Below are 24,502 nucleotides of genomic sequence, written 5' to 3'. Positions count from 1 at the left end.
GACGACCTGGTGTAGGAGGCACCAAAACTAGAGGCGACAACAACTACTCTTTGATCCTCTCTAATGCATGCTGGCACTGATCATCCCAAACAGTAGGCTGACTCTTCCTTAAGAGTTGGAAAATGGGCTCGCAAATATCTATTAATCTAGTGATGAATCTATTGATGTACTGAAGTCTACCCAAGAAACCTTTGATCTCTCTCTTAGTCCTTGGCGTAGACATGTTAAGGATGGCTCTGATTTCATCTGGATCTACCTCTATGCCTCTCTCACTGACCATGTATCCTAGCAGTTTCCTAGAAGTCACTCCAAAAGTGCACTTCTTGGGTTTCAGTCTCAATTTGAACTATCTGATTCTCTCAAAGAATCTCTCCAAAGCTGCTAGGTGATCGGCTCTATCTCAAGATTTCACTATCATGTCGTCTACATAGACCTCAACATCCCGATGCATCATGTTATGGAAAATGGTAGTCGCTGCTCTCTGATAAGTAACTCTTGCATTCTTCAAACCAAACGACATCACTCTGTAACAATAAGTACCCCACTTGGTAATGAAAGATGTCTTCTCCATGTCCTCTGGAGACATCATGATCTTATTGTACCCTGAAAACCCGTCCATAAAGGAAAACATTGAATGACTTGTTGTACTATCAACTAGCATGTCAATGTGTGGGAGATGAAAATCATCCTTAGGACTAGCCTTGTTAAGATCTCGAAAATCAACACAGACTCTCACCTTGTTGTCCTTTTTTGGAACATGGACGACATTGGCCAACCACTTAAGATACTCAACCACTGATAAGAATCCCACACTGAGTTGCTTCTGAATCTCCTCTTTCACCTGCAAATTCCAACGAAGATGTAATCGTGTCAACTTCTGCTTAACCTGTCTAACATGAGGTAGAAGTGGCAAGTGATGCTTGACTATGGATGGATCAAGGTCCGACATGTCCTAGTAAGACCATGCAAAAACATCCAAATATTTTCTGAGCAATTGGGAGAGGCTATCCCTCTCATCTATAGATAAATCCAATCTAATCCTTAGCTCCCTATGATGGTCTGCTGTACCAAAATCAACAATCCCAGTGTCTCCTATGGTAGGTGAAACTCTCTAATCACTGGGACTCGAATCATAAGCAGAAGAAGAGTCCTCATCTGAATCGTGCTATACAATCTTACCATCTATATAAAATATTTGTGATTTAGGTGAATAAGGTGCAAATAAAGTGATGTCACAAGAGACAGAAAAATACTTAAAAAGACTCATATCCATATATGAATAAAGAGATTGTACATAATCAGAATGAGAGACAAATTCCAACAATATATATATAAAAGTGGTGGGTCCACATACTTGGACTCTACCATGACTGGGCTAGTAACACCCTCAAATACATCATCATCATGAGCAATAATAGTAAATAACCCAGGAGTAGGGACAAACTGAACATCTTCAACCATCTCGATAGCAAGTACCTTGAACAGATCGAGCGGAGAAACAGTCTCTGGCTTAACATCATCGGTAATCTGACTCATGTCTACCATGAGCATCTCATCACTATACTAGTCATGCAGAATAACCCCATCTATCATATTTGCAATCTTGATAGTTGTCCCATACTCATCAGTCTCCTCTGGAAAGTAAAGCGTCAACATGCTCGTATGGTTTGGAGACGGAGGAGTAACTGTGGACCCTCACCCGATCCACCGGACCGACGCGACTCGCTTTTAAAGGAAAAGAAAGAAAATGAAAAAAAGTTGGTGTTTTCCAGTTTTGAAAAACCCGCCCCCGGTGAGGAACGGTGTTGTTTGGAGTCGCCACTTACTTTTTATTTTTGTTTTTAAAATGGGGAAAATTAAGTAAGAACAAAAACCCCTAGTGACCCCAGTATAGAAAAAGCGGTCTACGAAAACTAGATTCTGGGTCCGGGGATCAGGTTACCCATTGGGAAGGTACCTCATGCGAGGTAGCACCCCTCTAGGCCCGAAACTTGGTCTCTACTAATGAATTGGGTATGTGGGAGCATATGGGTCAAAGGTCAAATGAAACCCTAGGCTAAATAGATGTCATGGATCACACAATCCTAATTGGTATTTGGCATGCATATGAATTCAACCAAACAAAACAATGGGTGCTTACTGTGGTCCCTAGCCAAGCGCTGCATAAAAGGTCAGCCAAACACAAGCAAACACATAACAAACATTCAAGATTAAGCACCATGCAAGCATATGAATTCAACAACCAAAGCCAACGATGCGTACCTGTGGTCCCTAGCCAAGCGCTGCAGCAGAAGGTGAGTCAGTCACGCAACATGTATTCAAAATCAAGCATCAAATATTGTGCCAAAAAGGAAGATAGCTGGTTGAAATGAGGTAAGGGACTCCCCAAATGCCATACAAATCGAACTAGACTCATCTAGACCACACCACCCATAACTTCAAAATTGCTCATACTAACTGAAATCAAACACTGACTTAAACCTTCAAGATGGCTCACAAGTGCCCTATAGCAAATGGGTTTGAGCCCCCATGGATAAGGGCTCGAAAAATGCCAAAATCGAGGGCTACCTAAAGTCCTCTAATAGAACAGGTTTAACTAGTTCTCAACTGGTACAACCTATTGAGAAGAATTCCAAAATTTTTCTAGAAAACTCCTAAATGAGTGAGGATTCAAACAAAAAAACGACACTCAATCCCGAGCCCGGATGAGTGAGAACCAGACAAAGAAAGGCAGGTGTTCCTTATGGCTGAAAGAGGCAGCCAGCTATGGTGCTGAACCGATTGAACACCAGTTCATCCGATTGATAAAAAACCCAAAATTCAGTCAGATTGTTCCTAAGTGATTAAGGAAGCAAAAAAAAGAAACGGTTCTCAATTCTGAGCCCGGATGAGTGAGAACAAGACAAAGAAAGGCAGGTGTTCCTTATGGCTGAAAGGGGCAGCCAGCTATGGTACCGAACCGGTTGAACCGGTTCCAAACTGGTTCATCCGGTTGGTAAAAAACCCCTAATTTGGTCAGAAAGTTCCTAAGTGATTAAGGAAGAAAACAAAAGAAGCGGTTCTCAATTCTGAGCTCGGATGAGTGAGAACCGGACAAAGGAAGGCAGGTGTTCCTCATGGCTGACAGAGGCAGCCAGCTATGGTGCTGAACCGGTTGAACCGGTTCCAAACCGGTTCAGCCTGTTGGTAAAAAATCCCTAATTTGGTCAGAAAGTTCCTAAGTGATTAAGGAAGACAACAAAAGAAGCGGTTCTCAATTCCGAGCTCGGATGAGTGAGAACCGGACAAAGGAAGGCAGGTGTTCCTCATGGCTGACAGAGGCAGCCAGTTATGGTGCAGAACCGGTTGAACCGGTTCCAAACCGGTTCAGCCGGTTGGTAAAAAATCCCTAATTTGGTCAGAAAGTTCCTAAGTGATTAAGGAAGACAAGAAAAGAATCGGTTCTCAATTCCGAGCTCGGATGAGTGAGAAACAGACAAAGGAAGGCAGGTGTTCCTCATGGCTGATAGAGGCAGCCAATTATGGTGCTGAACCGGTTCCAAACTGGTTCAGCCGGTTGGTAAAAAATCCCTAATTCAGTCAGAAGGTTCGTAAGTGATCAAGGAAACAAAAAACAACAATCATGTGTGGCCTTTATTATCCACACCCAAGCAATACAATCTTCATATCAAAGGGAAGAAAAGATGATGAGGAAGGAGAAAAAAACATATGAAGACGAGGAAGATAAACTATAAGTAAAGAAAATTCATCGTGCTTACCTCAGAATCTCCACCAAATATGATCCGTGCATGCCGATGATGACTTCCAAAACTGAGAGGCTAGCACTCTCCTCTTCAAAATAAAAAACCACAGTGCTGAAGCTTCTCCCACACTCTCAACTCAGGAGATGCTACTAACCTTTTGTTCTTCTCACCAGCAGGATTTCCCCTCTCCAAAATGTCCAAGGTCTTTTGCTCTCCTATCCTCTCACCTTTTATACTCATACCCTTCTTAGAATTTGAGCCTCCTGGGTTCCTTCCCCTTCAGCACCGAAATTCCCTTCATCAGCATGGGAACCACACCCCTCATTACTTCTCTTAGACTTACAAGGCCAGCTCATTCCCTTCAGTTTTTTTCAGCTTGCTTCACCACCAAGAATCCATATGGATTCGTGGTGGGCTGCAAGGAACCCAAACCAAGGCCTAAAATGGACCCACAACATTGCCCAAAACCAATCTGGAGCTTATGGGCCTGAGCCATGTAGGATTTGGGCCTCAAAATTACTAGAATTAGTGTTTTACCTCAGCTGACTCAATGAACCGGCTGAACCGGCCGAACCAGATGCCAACTGGTCGACCCGATGGATAAAAATTCTGAACATTTGACAGAATGTTCCTAGTAAAGTAAGGAATCCATTAAAAAAAACGGTGCATGATTCCAAGTTCGGAAGAGGGAGATATGATCAAAACAATTACCAGAAATCAGTGTTCTACACCGGCTGACCTAATGAACCGGCTGAACCGGCTGCCAACCAGCCGACCGGTTGCAAAAAATTTTGAAAATTTTACAGAATGTTCCTGGAAGAATAAGGAATCCATAAAAAGAAATGGTTCTTGATTCCGAGTTTGGATGAGGGAGATACGATCAAAACAAGCCCGAGTGCTCCGAACCTCAACATGCCCCTATAAACCCCAACTAAGCTAAAACATCGGGATGACCCCACTTCCTTCCTATAGCGTGATGTGAACGACTAGGAAAATGGCCATGGTGACCCTCCTAAATGAACCACGTATGCACCACAATGGACCACACACAAACCCACACGAGGCTCGGACACCAACTAAGCCCAAAAGGGGCCCTAGTGGTGTCATATGCGAACGATGGGTGGATGTGACGCCAGAAGGATAAATGCCAGTGTCGAGGGACAAAATTGAGGGTCTACAAATATGCCCCTCTTCAGTAGAGTGAATGAACGAGTGAATCGTGAGTGCGAAGTGCATGTAACGCAAGAGTGAAATGAACTCTAGTGAAGAACCCAAATGACCAACAATTTTGTCCCCACCCAACAATAAAGAAGGCTAAGGGAAATAAGTCATGCTGACCGAATGGACTATGTGATCTAGGCACGATGCCGGAGAAAGAGAAAAGGAGACCCGATCACGATGCCGGGAAAGATTAGGGATTTGATATGGGCAAGTACCGGAGAAGGGTTTGGGCAAGTACCGAAAAACAGTGGAATCCAGGCGAGTACCGAAAAATGGTGGAATCCGGGCGAGTACCGAAAACGGGTAAAATTCGGGCGAGTACCGGAAAAGGGTCCGGGCGAGTACCGGAGAAAGCTTCGGGCGAGTACCGGAGAAGGCTTCGGGCAAGTACCGAAAAAGCTCCGGGCGAGTACCGAAAAAGGGTCCGGGCGAGTACCGGAGAAGGGTCCGGGCGAGTACCGGAGAAGGGTTCGGGCGAGTACCGAAAACGGGTAAAATCCGGGCGAGTACCGGAGAAGGGTTCGGGCGAGTACCGAAAATGGGTAAAATCCGGGCGAGTACCGGAGAAGGGTCCGGGCGAGTACCGAAAACGGGTAAAATCCGGGCGAGTACCGGAGAAGGGTCCGGGCGAGTACCAGAGAAGGGTTCGGGCGAGTACCGGAAAATGGTGGAATTCGGGCGATCGAACTCGAGCACGATGCCGAGGAACCACCGAACTAAAATGGGGTAGGGATGCCATTACTAAGGCTCAAAACACCTAAATAGACAGAGGATGCCTTAAAACAAAACTCAGAGCAAAATAGGGGGACTTAAGATGCAACCGCTGATATACTAACCATGATAACAAAGGGGTATGCCCCAGTATGACGTCCAGGGATTGCCAACAAATGACTGGAAGAAGCCAGAAATCAAACACCTTCATCATGACAAAAGAAAGGGGTATGCCCCGGTGTAACACCAGAAAATGCCGATAAATGACAAGTGAGAAATCACAATCACCACTAACAAATGGAAAGAATGGGGTATGCCCCTATAGGACAAACTCACAAATGTGACCAAGGGTGAAAAGAAGGAGTTATGCCCCAGTCTAAGATATCAATATCATGTCAGAATCCCATAACCGCACATATGGTTAAAGCCAGAAAGCTGAAAATATCACAATCATCCATTTCTAAGGAAAAAAAACCCTCCGCTCTAATCCACAATAGCCAATATCCACAAAAACTGATAGGGGATATGCCCCAGTGTGTACATCTGAAACTCAAATATCTTAATGAAAACTCTGGAATACATCACTGAAGACCCACTCATTTGAACTAACGAACAACACAATGAATGGGGTATGCACCCCTGCTGGGTCAATGAATACCGTGAATTTGATCTCGGGTCAGACCCTAGAAGCACTCTGCTATATGAAGAAACTGAGCTGAATGCGGGGCTTATTCAAACTTTGATGTCCATAACATTACTAGGCGAAACGGAATGCCTGCGTACATGTATAAAGAGCTAAAGCCAGCATGCAAGGATGGGAGCATGCCCTAGTATAAACATGTCAAAACATCAGGCAAAGGTGCCCTCAACGGTCCCAACTCTCTATATCATCTATCTCTGATCATGGACCTGAGGCAAGTAAACTAAATGGAAAGACAATATGTGACCCTCGATATCCCCCGAAGTAATGGAGACCTGTCAACATCCCATACTCAATCAGTAGACGAAGCTTGTCCGAATGAACCGCATCGAAGCAAACACGAGATCTCATGGCCTCAGGGTAGTCTTACGACTCGGACCGTAATGTAGGCCAGGGGTAAAAGGTAAATGAAACGATGGGGAACAAAGGCCCAAATCTCCCAATAGATAATGCTAAACCCTTGTGTACGCAATGTCAAATATCGCAGAACCATGTGAGCAAGGTGACTCAACCCTGCATCCAAATAAAAAACAAACAATAGGTGATATGCACCAAAGAACTCATCGTTCATGAAGTGAAACGATGATCGACGAGGATAGAAGCAGACGAAAAGGGACAAGATGAATGATGATGGGTGTAGAAGAAAATGGAGAAACCAACTGGGATACAAATATAGCAATATGTGACAACGACGAACAACTCATCCTAAGAACGCCAAATCAAAGCAAGTCACTATATGATGGGAATGGTGATGTAGGCAATGATCCAAGGGCCTAGTGCCAAGGAAACCCAAACCTCACTCCCAATGTGTCGCCCAGATCCATGGTGAGAAGGATCGTACAATGCTCTCATCCGACTCTTAAAGGAAAAAGAAATCTCTCAAACCCAAAACCACCTCTGATGATCCCAAGTATATCAACGAACACCAAACAAGCACAATTTTTCCTTCTTTTTTTTTTATTTATTTTTTCCTTTTTCCTTTTTTTTTTTTTTGGGTCGAATTCCATACTATCACAATCCAACAAAAACCCCAAACCTCCAATCTTGACCGACCCCTTCAACCTAAGAATCTTGGATCAAAGCCTACAGGCGGAACGAAGGGTGTGACAAACCTGACTGGTAGCTCTGGGACGAGAGCGCATCATCATCACAGAAGGGAAAACAGAAGCGAAGTGAATAGAGATGATAGAAACTGGACTAACAGGTAGACAGTGTGAAGATGCAAAATGGAGACGAAAAGAAAAAGGCAATGATGCAAGAAAGAACAAACAAAGAATGACACCATGCCCACAATGCTCATAGATTCAATCAATAAATACAAAGCGCACAAGGGTAGGCCCCCAACCTAGGTCAGAAAAAGGTATGCAAGGCTGAATGAAAGAAAAGGCCATAATAAACCACGTGAGGCTCAAAGGGCTAGCAATAGTATATATCAATGTATGGGTGTGCAATAGGGAATATGGCTACTCGAAGTGACGGCCACCCATCCTCTGACCATGATCTCACGCATAAAACTTCTTCAGCTGATCCACATTAACTGGCTCTGTGAACTGATTTCTATCTAGGTTTGTCAACCAGGCAGCTCCCTCTCGAGTCAGGTCTCGGATGACATAAGGCCCACTCCAACTCGGTCTAAACTTGCCTCTAGGGTCGCTGATCAATCCCCTAAGGACTTTCAAGACTAGGTCACCTCTCTGGAATTTCCTAGACCTGACCCTCTTTCTGAATGCGCGGGTCATCTTCCTCTGATAGGCCTGAACATGATCTGCCGCCCTCAATCTCTTCTCATCCAACAGGTTAAGTTGAACATAACGAGACTGGGCCCACTCGGCCTCGGATATATGCTGCTCTAGTGCTACTCTCAAAGATCCCATCTCAATCTCAACAGGTAGCACTGCCTCCATACCATACACCAAAGAATACGGGGTAGCTCCAATAGAGGTACGAAAAGATGTACGATAAGCCCACAATGCGAAAAGGGAGCTTCTCTGACCAATCCCGAGAAGTCTTGACCATCTTTCTCAAAATCCTCTTGATATTCTTATTTGCGGCCTCAACTGCTCCATTAGTCTGCGGCCTGTATGCAGACGATCTGTGATGCTGAATGCCATACTCTTGAATCAACGTGTCCACCTCGCCCTTGAAATGCACCCCTTTGTCTGAGATCAGCTCATGAGGGACCCCGTATCGGCAGATAATATGCGATCTGATGAACTTGGCCACTCTGGCCGCTGTCAACCTAGCATAAGAAGCAGCTTCCACCCACTTGGTGAAATAGTCAATGGCAACCAAAATGTACTCATGCCCACTGGAAGACTTGGGCGAGATCTTCCCAATAATATCAATACCCTATACTGAAAATGGCCAAGGGGATGCAAGTGCATGCAACTCAGAAGGTGGCACGTGTATCAAGTCTCCATGCATCTGACACTCCTGACATCTCTGTACAAACTAGCAACAATCTGTCTCCATGGTCAACCAAAAGTAGCCAGTCCTCATGATCTTACGTGCTAGCATATGACCTCCCATGTGTGGGCCACAGACCCCTGCATGAACCTCTCTCATCACTCGATCTGCAGATGCACGGTCTAAACATAATAATAACAAGCCATCAGGTGATCTCCTATACAGTGCATCCCCGCAAACAACAAATCTGGTGGCCAACTGTCTCAATGCTCTCCTATCCTTGGCCGAGGCTGACTCTGGGTAAGTGCCGCATGACAGAAACTGATAAATATCATGATACCATGGCAGCTCAATCTGATCCTCTATCTCTCCAATCAGACAACAGTAAGCTGGTGCAGACCTAGTCTCAATCAACAATGGCCTAACATTCACCCCCGCAGGGATCACAATCAGAGAAGCCAAGGTGGCTAATGCATCGGCAAACTGATTCTCCACCCTGGGCAAATGTATATACCTTAACACATCGAATCTATCAATCAATAGGTCCAAGTAAGCATGGTAGGGTTTCAGCTTCTCATCCCGTGTCCTCCAGATACCCTGAGTCTGCTTTATAACCAAGTTAGAATCCCCGTGGATCTCCAACTGTCTAATGCCAAGATCAAGTGCAGTCTCCAAACCTGTAATGCAAGCCTTATACTCTACAATATTATTCGTCAACCGGTGATGATCAGAAAATGCTAACCGGACTGATCTGGGGATATGATCACCCTGTGGTGACATCAATAAGATACCAATGCCAAACCCCGACTGATTGGCGGCACCATCAAAGTACAACCGCCACCCCGTAATACTAGTCATTGAAACTATCTGCTCATCAGGGAAATCATCATCAATTGATCGGTCATCAGATATCGGCAAAGAAGCTAGATGATCTGCAACAATGCTTCCCTTTACTGACTTCTGCGTGACATAATGAATATCAAACTCTGTCAACAATACCAGCCATCTCATGAGCCTACCGGTTAGAACAGGCTTGTCAAATAGATACCTCAACGGGTCCAATCGTGAGACCAAGAGCACAGAATGCTCTATCATGTAATGTCTAAGTCTCCTACTGGCCCAAACCACTGCTAAGCAAAGGCGCTCAATCATAATGTACTTGCACTCATACTCAAGCATCCTTTTACTCAAATAATAGATGGCTCGCTCCTTCCCCAAATCATCAAGCTGAGCTAACATGCATCCTAAGGCCATGTCTGAAACTGATAGGTACAGAAGCAAAGGACGCCCCGGTGTGGGAGGCACTAAAACCGGAGGAGAAAGGAGACACTCCTTAATCCTCTCAAAAGCGCACTGACAATCATCATTCCAAACTGTAGGCTGATTCTTCCTCAGAAGACGGAAGATAGGCTCACAAATGTCTGTCAGTCTAGCAATGAAACGACTGATGTACTGCAATCTACCTAGGAATCCCCTTATCTCTTTCTCAGTCCTCGGGGTAGGCATGTCAAGTATGGCTCTGATTTTCTCTGGATCAACTTCTATACCTCGCTCACTAACAATGTGTCCCAGCAATTTTCCAGAAGTCACCCCAAAGGTGCACTTCTTGGGATTCAATCTCAGCCTGAACTGTCTGATCCTCTCAAAAAACCTTTGTAAGGCTGCTAAGTGATCTGCCCTGTCTCGGGACTTTACTATCATGTCATCCACATAGACCTCGACATCTCTATGCATCATATCATGGAACAGAGTAGTAGCAGCTCTCTGATAAGTGGCTCCTGCATTCTTCAACCCAAATGGCATAACTCGGTAGCAGTAAGTACCCCACTCAGTAATGAAAGAAGTCTTCACCATATCCTCTGGAGCCATCAAAATCTGATTATACCTAGAAAAACCATCCATGAAGGATAACATCGGATGCCCTGCAGTGCTATCAACCAACATATCAATGTGTGGAAGGGGAAAATCATCCTTAGGGCTGGCCTTATTCAGATCTCGAAAGTCAACACAAACTCTAACCTTGCCGTCCTTTTTGGGAACAGGGACGACATTAGCCAGCCACTCAGGATACTCAACCACTGACAAGAAGCCAACACTGAGTTGCTTCTGAATTTCTTCCTTAACCTGCAAACTCCATCGAGGGTGTAGTCTCCTCAATTTTTGCTTAACAGGCCTAGCATGTGGTAAAATGGGCAGGTGATGCTGCACTATGGTGGGTCAAGGCCCGGCATGTCCTCATATGACCATGCAAATACATCCAAGTATGACCTAAGTAGGTCAATCAATCTACTCCTCTCATTAGGAGATAGAGAAGAGCCAATCTTAATCTCCCTGGGCTGATCTGGTGCCCCAAAATCTATCAACTCTGGGCTACTAGAAATGGGTGTGACTTTCCTATCCTCTATATCAAAATCACACTCTGACTGACCACCCAGTGGGTCATCTGTATCTCCCACATCATCAAGATCATATATATGTGTCGTGGGTGCTGGTGGTGCAATCAAAGGAAAATGTTGTGACACATTCAAGTACTCGAAAATACTCATATCATTATTACCATCAGAAATATCATCAAAGCGGGTGACAAACCCGGACATAGTGTCAAAAGAAAGAGGTGGGTCCACAGAGTTGGACGCTCCCTCAACAGAAGCAAAATCAGAAGTAACGACATCAAGGACTGACTCATCATCAAGTACGGAAACTCCAGATATGTCAAAAACAGAAAGGGACCCGTGTGGGGCTGCATCAAGGATACGACCAATGCCTATAAAATCCATATCATCAGTGTAGGCATCAGGAATAGAGTCATCCTCATCAATCTCGAGTACAAAAACTCCGAACATGTCGAAAACAGTATGGGGCCCGTGTGGCGCTGCATCGAAGATACGACCTATGCCGATCATGTCCATCTCATCAGTGCCATATCCCAAATCCATAGGTAGGTCATAGTCAGGGACCTCATCGGGGAAACACATAGAGAACGTACTAGCTCGGTCCGGTTATGAGGGCGTGACTATCATGGCACCAGGTGCCTCAGTAGTCTCGGTGTCCAAATGAATCTGACCCAAGGCCTGCTGGATGTCCTGAATCCCAACTGTCTCTGGAATGTGAACAGTCCCCTCTATGCGAGGTGTATGCTCTGAACCCCTAATGAAGTTGTCGGCCAATTGGAAGGTGTATGGGCGGAGGGGATAATCAAATGGAATGCCAGACATGCGAGCCCTCACCCTATCCCTGCGCAGCTGTGACATATAACGCGCATCAGCCTCTGTGGGTATGTAACCTAATCCGTAGGGTATGTCGTGATCAACTGTGAAAGTAAACTCGTGGGGCCCCTGCTGGCGGCGACCCAATCCCATACCAGGCAAATAAGACATGCCTCTCATCATGCTGAGCACCAAAGTGTTGTTGTGTTGGTCAAATGACATAGGTACCATATCTCTGTTGCCATCCTCTAAGCTGACAACCTGGACCTCATCGAACGTAAACCCGGTTAAATGTAAGTCATCCTCACTGTGACTGATATGTAATACTGGCTCAGACGAAGTGATAATATCTCTATTAGATTGTATCGTGATAATGCGCCCCTCGTGTATGAACTTCACCTTCTGATGAAGGGAAGATGGTATAGCACCGGCCTCATGAATCCACGGGCGGCCAAGAAGCAGGTTAAAGGATGACTGAATCCTTAAAACCTGAAATACTATGGAGTAACTAACTGGCCCAACCATGACATGTGTACTGAGTGTACCCATAACTGTCCTCTGAGTCCCATCATAAGCTCTAACAGTCTGTGTAGAAGGCCCAAAATCATCTGGTGAAAACCCAAGCGCAATGGCAGTAACCAATGGACAGACGTTCAGGGCAGAGCCGTTGTCCAATAGAACAGACGGCACACGACGGCCTAAACAAGCAACATCAATGAATAAGGGTCGAACATGATTTGATCCCTCTGGTGGCAAGTCATCATCAGAAAACACTATACATGTAGCTCTATCAGCTGTCAACATGTGAATAAGCCCCTCTGAGGTAGTAGCAGTGTCAACCCTAATCTGGCCAAGGGCTCTGACTAATGCATCTCTGTGTGTACTAGATGAGGCCAAAAGGCTCCAAATGGATATGCGAGCCTGAGTAGTGCACAGCTGTCGTAATATCTCATCATCCTCTATCTGAACCTCCTCTCTAGCAGCTATACCAGCAAATGGCCTGTCAACGGGTGGAGGTTGTGCCACCCTTCCACTCCGTGTAACTATCTGAACATCTCTATGAGGGGGCCTATATTCCTCTGGGAACAGAATGAAGGGTGTCATAGGTGGCACATGCTGTAAGTATACTGGTGATACTGGAGGCGGCCCATAAATCCTGTCCGGGGTCAAACTGAATGGCCTGGGGATCTGCTGTCTAGGTATATATCCAACAAAATCTGACTCCTCATATAAACTGATCGGCTGAGGAGCCTCTCCATCCCAACCCATCATAAATATCTCATCCCCTGCAAACTCAATCAAATGTACCCCTCCCGGGGGTGGAGGTACTGCTCTAGTGTCATGTGTAGGTAGCGGGTCAGTGGCTACACCCGGACGCCCCAAATCAACCAAGCCCTGATCAATCAAATCCTGAATGGCATGTCTCAGTGCTGAACAACTGTTTGTATCATGGCCTGCTCTCTAATGGTAGGCACAGTAAAGATCTGTCCTGAATCCTGGGGGGGTAGGCTGTAGTGGTGGTCTAGGCGGTAGTGGGGCAATCAGTCCCCCCTCAACCAATCTCTGAAAAGCTCAGCTTAGTGGCATCCCAAGCTGTGTGAACTGTCTAACTGGCCTCGGTGGAGGCGGTGCTCTATACTGATGATGGAACTGCATAGGCGGCCTCTGGGGTGCCTGTGTAGCATATACCGGCTGTGGTGGCGGATGTAGATAAGTAGGCCCTACTGGCCTGATGGGAGCAACTGGTCTGTACTGATCATGCTGTATCATCTGATAAGGAGTGCCTAAAAACTGACTCTGAAACGGAGGACGACGTGAAGACCGGTGTCCTGTCATGCCAATAGTACCAACATCTGAGGGCTTGGGGCCTGATCCCGACTTCTTCCCCTTTGAGTCTGAAGGGGAAGAATCTGCCCATAAACCTCTAGATATGCCCTCCTCAATGCCATAGAGGGCCTGCACTAAGGAGCCAAAGTCTGTCTAAGGGAAGCCCATGAGATGCCTAGCAAAGCGGGGCTGAAGGCTGCGCATAATCATACTGATTTGATCGCGCTCTGAAGGTCTATCAATAATCTGTGCTATCTTCTCCCTCCAACGGGAGATGAATGAAGTGACTGTCTCATCCGACCCCTGCCTAAGGGCCTCTAATTCCCTCCGGGATACATCCACTATAGTATTGAAAGAATACTGTCTAATAAACTCCTGTCCCAAATTAGCCCATGTCCTACGTCTCGAAGGGTCCAATGAGGCAAACCAACGCTGAGCAGCACCACTCAATGACAGAGGGAATAACATAATCATTTGGGCCTCATCCAGTCTATGCCCGCGCATAACAGTGCTATATAACTGCAAGTGAATACGGGGGCACCCTATCCCCGTGTATCTCTCAATGTCCGGCATGCGGAACTCAACAGGCAAAGCTGCTACTGGCATATCATCATATCCATCCCAACCCATAATCCTATCAGAAACATGTAGTGATCTCATCCTCTGCTCAATCTTATCAATACGAGCCTGGGTATCATCAACAATCTGTGCCGGTGCCACAACAGAATGTGGCGTAGTCTCAGTCTGACCATGCAACACAAATGCTCCAGCCTGGGGAGCTGACTGAACCGGTGGTGGTGGTGGTGGTGGAACTATGTAGTCCTGCTGTATAGTAGGTCCAGATGGCCCAGATGGTGGTGGTAGTGGTGGTGGTGTGGTAGAGTCATGCAGGGTGCTCCCTGGAATCGGCAATGGCTGGGCCTGGTGCCCATCAATCCTCTGACCCAGTCCTAAGATAGCGTCCCTAAGTGACGCCATGGTATCGGTAATCTCAGCCAACTGGTCAACGGTAGCGTACTGAGGGTCCATATCTCTATGATCTGATATCTGCTCTAACTGGCTGGGTGAATCTGATCCTCTAACCAGTCTATCTCCAATCCGGATCCAAGCTCGGGAACCCAGGTCGATCTCAATCAATAATCCTATAAAAGGAAAGGGGTACGTCAGTCCCCGTGACTATCAATCCTGAAATCAAACTAGGAACGTATAACTAAAATCTTCCGAGAGAATGAACTGACATGTGATGTCAATAGCTAAACTGATATACGGTTCCACAGGCAGGAACGGGATTCTGACATGGTGATACCTCAGGGGTAATGTGGCTCAAAAGTAAAAAAAAAAGAGAAAAGACAAGTCCTAAAAGACTAGATGACTGTACCCACAGGGATACGCAACCTAAGGTCCTAACTAACAATCAATCAACAATCAAAGTGACATGCTGGCCACGCATGTATCCATGAAATCCAGCTCAGGGCTATACAGGTCTTCATTGCTCAGATATCCATATTTTCCATAGTGCTCCCAAACATCGATATAGCTCTTATGCTAGACCCTATTCCAAACCCCTAGCTTGGTCGAAGGCGAAAAATTGGGAATGACTCCCAAGAAACACAAACAATCCATGAGGAATAGTTGACCAAGACTAGTGATTCGGAAGTAAGGGGATACACACGTGCCCCACAAACACAAGCAGCAAGCAGTCATGCAAGGGAAGGAGCAGTCATACAGCAAATAGTCATGCACAAAGAGATAGCCTACCACACATCTACACGCAATCTAATCATCTAAGTCTAATCCCAAATGTCATAGCTAGATACCAATCAACGATGAGCAAGCATGCTAGAATCCAACAGGTGAACACACAAGCAACAACACATCACAGGTGCAAGCCACATACCAGCCAACTACATGATCATTAGTCATCTATGTAGCCTAAGAGTCTACTTATCAATGAACCATGTGCTCCGATATACCCAACTCAAGTTCAAGCTTGATCCTCTTATGAAACCAGAGATTCTGGGTTCGATCCCCAGTGGAGTCGCCAATTTGTGGACCCTCACCCGATCCACCGGACCGACGCGACTCGCTTTTAAAGGAAAAGAAAGAAAATGAAAAAAAGTTGGTGTTTTCCAGTTTTGAAAAACCCGCCCCTGGTGAGGAACGGTGTTGTTTGGAGTCGCCACTTACTTTTTATTTTTGTTTTTAAAATGGGGAAAATTAAGTAAGAACAAAAACCCCTAGTGACCCCAGTATAGAAAAAACGGTCTACGAAAACTAGATTATGGGTCCGGGGATCAGGTTACCCATTGGGAAGGTACCTCATGCGAGGTAGCACCCCTCTAGGCCCGAAACTCGGTCTCTACTAATGAATTGGGTATGTGGGAGCATATGGGTCAAAGGTCAAATGAAACCCTAGGCTAAATAGATGTCATGGATCACACAATCCTAATTGGTATTTGGCATGCATATGAATTCAACCAAACAAAACAATGGGTGCTTACCTGTGGTCCCTAGCCAAGCGCTGCATAAAAGGTCAGCCAAGCACAAGCAAACACATAACAAACATTCAAGATTAGGCACCATGCAAGCATATGAATTCAACAACCAAAGCCAACGATGCGTACCTGTGGTCCCTAGCCAAGCGCTGCAGCAGAAGGTGAGTCAGTCACGCAACATGTATTCAAAATCAAGCATCAAAGATTGTGCCAAAAAGGAAGATAGCTGGTTGAAATGAGGTAAGGGACTCCCCAAATGCCATACAAATCGAACTAGACTCATCTAGACCACACCACCCATAACTTCAAAATTGCCCATACTAACTGAAATCAAACACTGACTTAAACCTTCAAGATGGCTCACAAGTGCCCTATAGCAAATGGGTTTGAGCCCCCATGGATAAGGGCTCGAAAAATGCCAAAATCGAGGGCTACCTAAAGTCCTCCAGCAGAACAGGTTTAACTAGTTCTCAACTGGTACAACCTATTGAGAAGAATTCCAAAATTTTTCTAGAAAACTCCTAAATGAGTGAGGATTCAAACAAAAGAAATGACACTCAATCCCGAGCCCGGATGAGTGAGAACTAGACAAAGAAAGGCAGGTGTTCCTTATGGCTGAAAGAGGCAGCCAGCTATGGTGCTGAACCGATTGAACACCAGTTCATCCGGTTGATAAAAAACCCAAAATTCAGTCAGAGTGTTCCTAAGTGATTAAGGAAACAAACAAAAGAAACGGTTCTCAATTCTGAGCCCGGATGAGTGAGAACAAGACAAAGAAAGGCAGGTGTTCCTTATGGCTGAAAGGGGCAGCCAGCTATGGTACCGAACCGGTTGAACCGGTTCCAAACCGGTTCATCCGGTTGGTAAAAAATCCCTAATTTGGTCAGAAAGTTCCTAAGTGATTAAGGAAGAAAACAAAATAAGCGGTTCTCAATTTCGAGCTCGGATGAGTGAGAACCGGACAAAGGAAGGCAGGTGTTCCTCATGGCTGACAGAGGCAGCCAGCTATGGTGCTGAACCGGTTGAACCGGTTCCAAACCGGTTCCGCCTGTTGGTAAAAAATCCCTAATTTGGTTAACAAGTTCCTAAGTGATTAAGGAAGACAACAAAAGAAGCGGTTCTCAATTCCGAGCTCGGATGAGTGAGAACCGGACAAAGGAAGGCAGGTGTTCCTCATGGCTGACAGAGGCAGCCAGTTATGGTGCAGAACCGGTTGAACCGGTTCCAAACCGGTTCAGCCGGTTGGTAAAAAATCCCTAATTTGGTCAGAAAGTTCCTAAGTGATTAAGGAAGACAACAAAAGAAGCGGTTTTCAATTCCGAGCTCGGATGAGTGAGAACCAGACAAAGGAAGGCAGGTGTTCCTCATGGCTGACAGAGGCAGCCAATTATGGTGCTGAACCGGTTGAACCGGTTCCAAACCGGTTCAGCCGGTTGGTAAAAAATCCCTAATTCGGTCAGAAGGTTCCTAAGTGATCAAGGAAACAAAAAACAACAATCATGTGTGGCCTTTATTATCCACACCCAAGCAATACAATCTTCATATCAAAGGGAAGAAAAGATGATGAGGAAGGAGAAAAAAACATATGAAGACGAGGAAGATAAACTATAAGTAAAGAAAATTCATCGTGCTTACCTCAGAATCTCCACCAAATATGATCCGTGCATGCCGATGATGACTTCCAAAACTGAGAGGCTAGCACTCTCCTCTTCAAAAAAAAAACCACAGTGCTGAAGCTTCTCCCACACTCTCAACTCAGGAGATGCTACTGACCTTTTGTTCTTCTCACTAACAGGATTTCCCCTCTCCAAAATGTCCAAGGTCTTTTGCTCTCCTATCCTCTCACCTTTTATACTCATACCCCTCTTAGAATTTGAGCCTCCTGGGTTCCTTCCCCTTCAACACCAAAATTCCCTTCATCAGCATGGGAACCACACCCCTCATTACTTCTCTTAGACTTACAAGGCCAGCTCATTCCCTTCAGTTTGTTTCAACTTACTTCACCACCAAGAATCCATATGGATTCGTGGTGGGCTGCAAGGAACCCAAACCAAGGCCTAAAATGGACCCACAACATTGCCCAAAACCAATCTGGAGCTTATGGGCCTGAGCCATGTAGGATTTGGGCCTCAAAATGACTAGAATTAGTGTTTTACCTCAGCTGACTCAATGAACCGGCTGAACCGGCTGAACCGGCCGAACCAGATGCCAACTGGTCGACCCGATGGATAAAAATTCTGAAAATTTGACAGAATGTTCCTAGTAGAGTAAGGAATCCATTAAAAAAACGGTGCATGATTCCAAGTTCGGAAGAGGGAGATATGATCAAAACAATTACCAAAAATCAGTGTTCTACACCGGCTGACCTAATGAACCGGCTGCCAACCAGCCGACCGGTTGCAAAAAATTTTGAAAATTTTACAGAATGTTCCTGGAAGAATAAGGAATCCATAAAAAGAAACGGTTCTTGATTCCGAGTTTGGATGAAAGAGATACGATCAAAACAAGCCCGAGTGCTCCGAACCTCAACATGCCCCTATAAACCCCAACTAAGCTAAAACATCGGGATGACCCCACTTCCTTCCTATAGCGTGATGTGAACGGCTAAGAAAATGGCCATGGTGACCCTCCTAAATGAACCACGTATGCACCACAATGGACCATACACAAACCCACACGAGGCTCGGACACCAACTAAGCCCAAAAGGGGCCCTAGTGGTGTCATATGCGAACGATGGGTGGATGTGACGCCAGAAGGATAAATGCCAGTGTCGAGGGACAAAATTGAGGGTCTACAGTAACCAAAATAGAAGTGAAAGTGCCAGGAGCTCCGTCACTCAACTGCAACTGACGAACTAGACACTAAAGCTCAGTCTCCTGATCAACACTAAGTCCACGAGTGATTCTCTTTGAATGCATCTGTGCCTCTGGTGCCCTCACAAAATAATCTGCTAAGATCATCCTGTATGGGCGAATAAGATAGTCAAATGGCATGTGGAGCAAACGAGCTCTGATTGTTTCCTTGTGTAGAAGTGCCATGTATCTGTAATCAGCCTCTGTAGGAAAAAAACCAAGACCAAAAGGAGTATCATGATCAACTGTGGCAATGAACTCTCTAGAGCCATGCTGATAATGCCTTAAACCTAAGCCAGGTAAGAAAGACATAGACCTCATCATGTCCAAAACCATTGTACTACCATGCTCATTAAAGGGAAGCACCACATGATCTCTACTGAACTACTTAACCTCCTAAGTTTGTATCTCATTAAAGGTGAAGCCAGTCAGAAATAGGTCATCATCGCCATGACTAATTTCCAATACTAGCTTGGAAGTAGAATAAGTGTCTCCGGTAGAATGTATAGTAATGACTTTGCCCTCATGTATGAACTTCACCTTCTGACGAAGGAAAGATGGTATAGCTCCTGCTCTATGGATCCAAGGTCGGCCCAGTAACAGGTTAAAGGATGTGGGAATCCTCAAAACCTGAAATAAAGCAAAGAATGTGACTGGGCCTATCTACAAATCCAATGTTAACGTACCCAAAGCCTCTTTACGTGTACTGTCATAAGCTCGAACTGTTTGAGAAGATGACTCAAAGTCTAAAGGTCCGAAGCCAAGAGCGACTGCTGTAGCTAGCGGGCAAATGTTCAAGGCAGAGCGATTGTCTAAAAGGATAAATAAACCTCGATGCCTAGAACAACCAGCAAAAATGTAAAGAGGTAGAGTATGGTCAGAACCCCTAGGGGGTAAATCGTCAACAGAAAAGACAATGCATGTAGCCCTATCAGTTGTCAACCTATGGATCAATCCCTTAGGGGATGTAGATGTCTCAGCTCGTATCTAACTCAATGCCTTAACTAGTGCCTCCTAGTGAGAAGTAGATGATGCCAAAAGAATCCAAATGGAGATGTGGGCCTGAGTGCTCTAGAACTATCTCAAAATCTCATTGTCCTCTCGTTTTGTCTTCTCTTGAGTGGCATCACTCTCTAAAGGTCTAGCAACTATGGGAGGCTGCTACCGTACCACCCTACCTCCATAGATGACATACTAAAGATCCTGAGCAACCATCTCGTCAGGATCTTGACTCAGTATAAACGGAGACTGAATGCTATAGCATGGGCAAATCAACGACCAACTATAGTCAACTGCACTGGTAATGTGTTAGGAACCAATCTAAATGGTGCAAACGCTTGTGTGTCTGAGATCACTCCATCAACCTCATAGCTCTCATCCACTACTATAGGCTCTGGCTTAGAATCATCCCAACTTAGCATGTGAACGTAATCATCAGGCTCAGTGAAATCCATGAAATGTATACTGTCGGCTGGAGGAGGGACTACATGTGAAGTATGAGCTGGCAAAGGGTTAATGGTTACACTTGGCTGAACCAAGTGAACCAAACCCTGATATATCAAGTCCTGGATGGCGTGCCCTAAAGCAGTACAACGATCGATCTCATGTCCTGGCCCCTAATGATATGCACAGTATAGATCCATCCTAAACTATGGCGGAGTGGGCTGAGGCAATGGCCTAGGAGCAAGAAGTGTCAATAACCCAGCATCCATGAGATTCCAAAGAGCTTGGCTTAACAACATGCTTAATTGTGAAAATTGTCTAGGTGTTCTCAAAGCAAAAGGAGCAGATGCCTATGGTGCCCCGAGTCTAGGGTATAAAGATGGAGGTCTCTCTATGATCCGTGTTACATAGCATAGTTGTACTAGAGCAGAGTATGGAACTGGAGACCTCTTTGTGCCCAGTACTGCATAACGCGACTATACTAGTGTGGGAGATAGGTAAGTCGGATCATATGGATGAGGAGGTATTCGTGGCCTATACTGCTGAAGTGGATAAGAAGGATAAGTCCCAACAAGCTATGGAACTGGCTAATGACGCCTGGAAGGTCTCTGACTAGTAGAAGTAATTGACCTCTGCCCTCCAATGGGTTTCTTCCCCTTAGCATCAACATGAGAAGAATCATACCATAACCCTCTTGAAATGCCATCTTCCACGTCATACAATGTTGAAACCAGATATCCAAAGTCTGTAAAAGGTACTTTAACCACATGTCTAGCAATCCTAGGCTGTAGACTCCTTAAAATCATATGTATATGATCTTTCTCTAATGGTCTATCAACAATCTCTGCTATCTTCACTCGCCAACGGGAGATGAAGGAAGAAATAGACTCATCTGATCTCTTTCTCAAAGCCTCTAGCTCTCTCCTCGATACATCTACAACAATATTAAATGAAAATTGTCGCAAAAAACCTTAAGCTAGGTCATCCCATGTCCTGCGTCACGAGGACTCCAAATATGTGAACCAACATTGGGCACCACTTAGAGATAAAGGGAACATGGTGATCATCTACGCCTCGTTTAACCCATGGGCCCTCATCACAGTATTGTAGAGTCGAAGATGAATACAAGGACAATTAACGCCCGTGTACCTCTCAATGTTAGGCATCTTGAACTTGATCGATAGACTAGCCACTGGTATGCTATCAAGATCATCCCAAACAATTGAACTATCAGATACTCTCAACTGCCTGATACGCTGCTTGATACGATCCATGCATTTGTGAGTATCCTTAGGGACTATGGTGTGTACTGTTGTAAATGGGAAAACCTCAGACTAATAGTGTAATAAATAAGGCAAGGCCTATGACACTGTTTGATCAGGTGGTGGTGGTGGTAGCGGTAGTGAATCATGAGGCACCTCGTCCTGAGCTATAGGTTGTCTACTCTATTGACTACCCATCTCTTGTATGAGATTAGTTAAGACCTCTTGAATGGAAGCCATGGTGGTTGTGAACTGGTCAACTGTAATAGATTGTTGATCCATGTCTGATCTCATGGAAGTACGAACCAATCTGCCCTCTACTCTGACCTAAGATGGTGAATCCAGATTGAGAATGAAAAACCAATCCTAAAGAGCATGAAGGCCCTCAGATGCACCCATGTGTAGGAAATGAAATCTTAGTCAAAGGATCTATGGCTTTACCTACAAGGTTAAGGTGGCTCTAAAAAGAAAAAGGGTGAACTTTAAAGGATCCTTAACAAAAGCGATCATACCCTCATGCGGTGTACAATCCTTTGAAAGCCTCTAAAGAGACAGGGAGCTTCCATGCAAGGTGGTCATCACCTCCACACATGCACTACCTCAACATCCTAGGGGGTTTCCTATGGTGAAAGCTCTCACAACTCTCAGCACTTAGTAGTCAACTAAAGTGCACAGTGATTGGTGTGGGTGCATACGACAAACCTATGAAGTTAAAGTAGAAAAAGAAACACATTGGTTGCACAAATATCCATGAAACCTAGCTCTAGGCTATATAGGTTTTCAAATATCAAACTCTAATCAGCATCAGTATGTCCACCTTCTCCAGAATCCTCCCAAACATCGATATAGCTTGTCGCTAGACCTTACTCCTAACCACTAGCTTGATCGAAGAAACAAGTACACACAAGGCCTCACACTTGCAAATGTAAGAACCGAAATGAAAGAAATGATCAAAACCAGAGGGTTGGAGGTAAGAGGATAGATGTGCGACCCACATTGACAAACAACATGCAATCACATAGGAAAAAAGCATTCATGCAACAAGCAGTCAAACAGGGCGCAAATATATCATCCATGTCCACATACAAGGCAAACAAGAACATGAAAATCAAGATGAATGCAACAAGAATGGCATTCTCAAAGATGATCAAGATAATATACGAGCAAGATGGTCAACATTAAGACAAACAAGATATATAACAATATCAACATACATGTCAAAGTGAATAGGATAATCATGGCAAGAGCATAATCGATCAATATCATCAACATGCTAATGTCGCAAATGGATATAGCAATCAAGCATAGAAAATTGCCACGTCAAAACTCTTAATGTGCTATGATCACTCAAGCATAGAAAAACACAAAGAGAAGCATCAACTGACTAATCAAACGTCACATTTGCCTCAACTCGAGTTCAAGCTTGACCCTCAAATCTCCCCAGCTGAGTCACCATTTTGGGGACCCCACATTTTTGCGTGATGTTTACCCACTCGATGGTGTGACTCGCTGTGGACCCCGCATTTTGGCTCATGCGTTTCCCACTCAATGGCGAGCTCGATTTTGACTTTGAAAAATGATTTTATTGATTAAGAAAAATTGACTTGGAGTCGCCACTTATTTTTGTTTTATTTTTAAAGGGTAACAAAATAAGAAAGAAAACCCTAAGTGTGACTCCTTATTTTGGAAAAAGTGATCTGCGAAAAACCGGATCGGGCTCGGAGGTCAGGTTACTTATCAGGAAGGTACGGTTATAAACCGTAGCACCCCTCTAAGTCCCTAAAGTTGGGTCTCTACTAATACAATGAAACTGATGTGGCAATCAACGACAAAGTCAATGGATACTCACCTAAATCATGCACAATATGGGAATAAAAGATAAAAAATAAACATGCAATGGAGATTCACTAGAATGGGAGTGGATGCGTACCTCGGCCACGAGCCACAATGCGCTATCAAGAAATGAGATTAGTACACAATTAACGAATACAAATTATAGCTCATGCATATCGGAGTGCAAAATGAAGATCAAGTAAAATATATTAAGCACAACAGTTGACAATCAATAGGGATCAAACATAGGGCCCCATCACCAAAGCCCAATTTATTATTCACAAACTAGTCTCACAAATTCCGTGTTTTAGAATTATGAAGAATTCACTATTGCTTATATAAAATCAAGAATACTGGAAGATTATTTAGGAATTGAAATGGGATTAAAAACTATTCGAGTGAAAACCAGATTATTGGAGCTTATTTGAAAATTGGAGTGTTTGGAATTAAATTTTGAAGATTAGAGCTCCGGTGATTAAATTGGAATTTGTTAAAGAAAATGAGAAACGGAATTTAGGAAATTGAACTGCGAGACTATAGACTTGTGAAAATTGAATTTATAATAATGATAGTAATGAGGTCTTGAGAGGTTGAATTAATAATAATAATTATAAGGTTTCGAAAGTCTGAATTAATGATAATAATAACAATAATAAGATTTTGAAGGTGTGAATTAATAATAATAATAATAATAAGATTTTGAGAATTTGGATTAATGATAATAATGATAATAATAAATAGATTTTGAAAGTTGAGTTAACAATAATGATAATAAGATTTTGAGAGGTGGGATCAATGATAA

At 44.5% G+C, this 24,502-nt stretch overlaps 2 protein-coding genes across 2 annotated transcripts; both read right to left on the bottom strand.

Moving 5' to 3' along the window:
- Window positions 1-400: 400 nt before the first annotated feature.
- Window positions 401-10,653, bottom strand: LOC132252789 (uncharacterized). Its single transcript, XM_059733995.1, has 8 exons — window positions 8,920-10,653; window positions 8,805-8,837; window positions 8,425-8,724; window positions 7,488-7,572; window positions 6,755-6,888; window positions 6,585-6,650; window positions 1,355-1,563; window positions 401-524 (listed from the first exon to the last, which is right to left on the bottom strand). Exons 1-8 carry the CDS (start codon window positions 10,648-10,650, stop codon window positions 401-403), a joined length of 2,682 nt encoding a protein of 893 aa, XP_059589978.1. The 5' UTR covers window positions 10,651-10,653.
- A 1,127-nt stretch (window positions 10,654-11,780) lies between these two features.
- LOC132252788 (uncharacterized) lies at window positions 11,781-14,843 on the bottom strand. The gene is made up of 3 exons (XM_059733994.1): window positions 14,027-14,843; window positions 13,599-13,948; window positions 11,781-13,448 (listed from the first exon to the last, which is right to left on the bottom strand). Exons 1-3 carry the CDS (start codon window positions 14,841-14,843, stop codon window positions 11,781-11,783), a joined length of 2,835 nt encoding a protein of 944 aa, XP_059589977.1.
- Between the last annotated feature and the right edge of the window lie 9,659 nt (window positions 14,844-24,502).

Source organism: Vitis vinifera, chromosome 17 (genome assembly GCF_030704535.1).
Source record: "Vitis vinifera cultivar Pinot Noir 40024 chromosome 17, ASM3070453v1".
NCBI lineage: Eukaryota > Viridiplantae > Streptophyta > Magnoliopsida > Vitales > Vitaceae > Vitis > Vitis vinifera.
The sequence above is the reverse complement of the archived record's forward strand: the minus strand, read 5'-3'. Positions and strand labels throughout refer to the sequence as shown.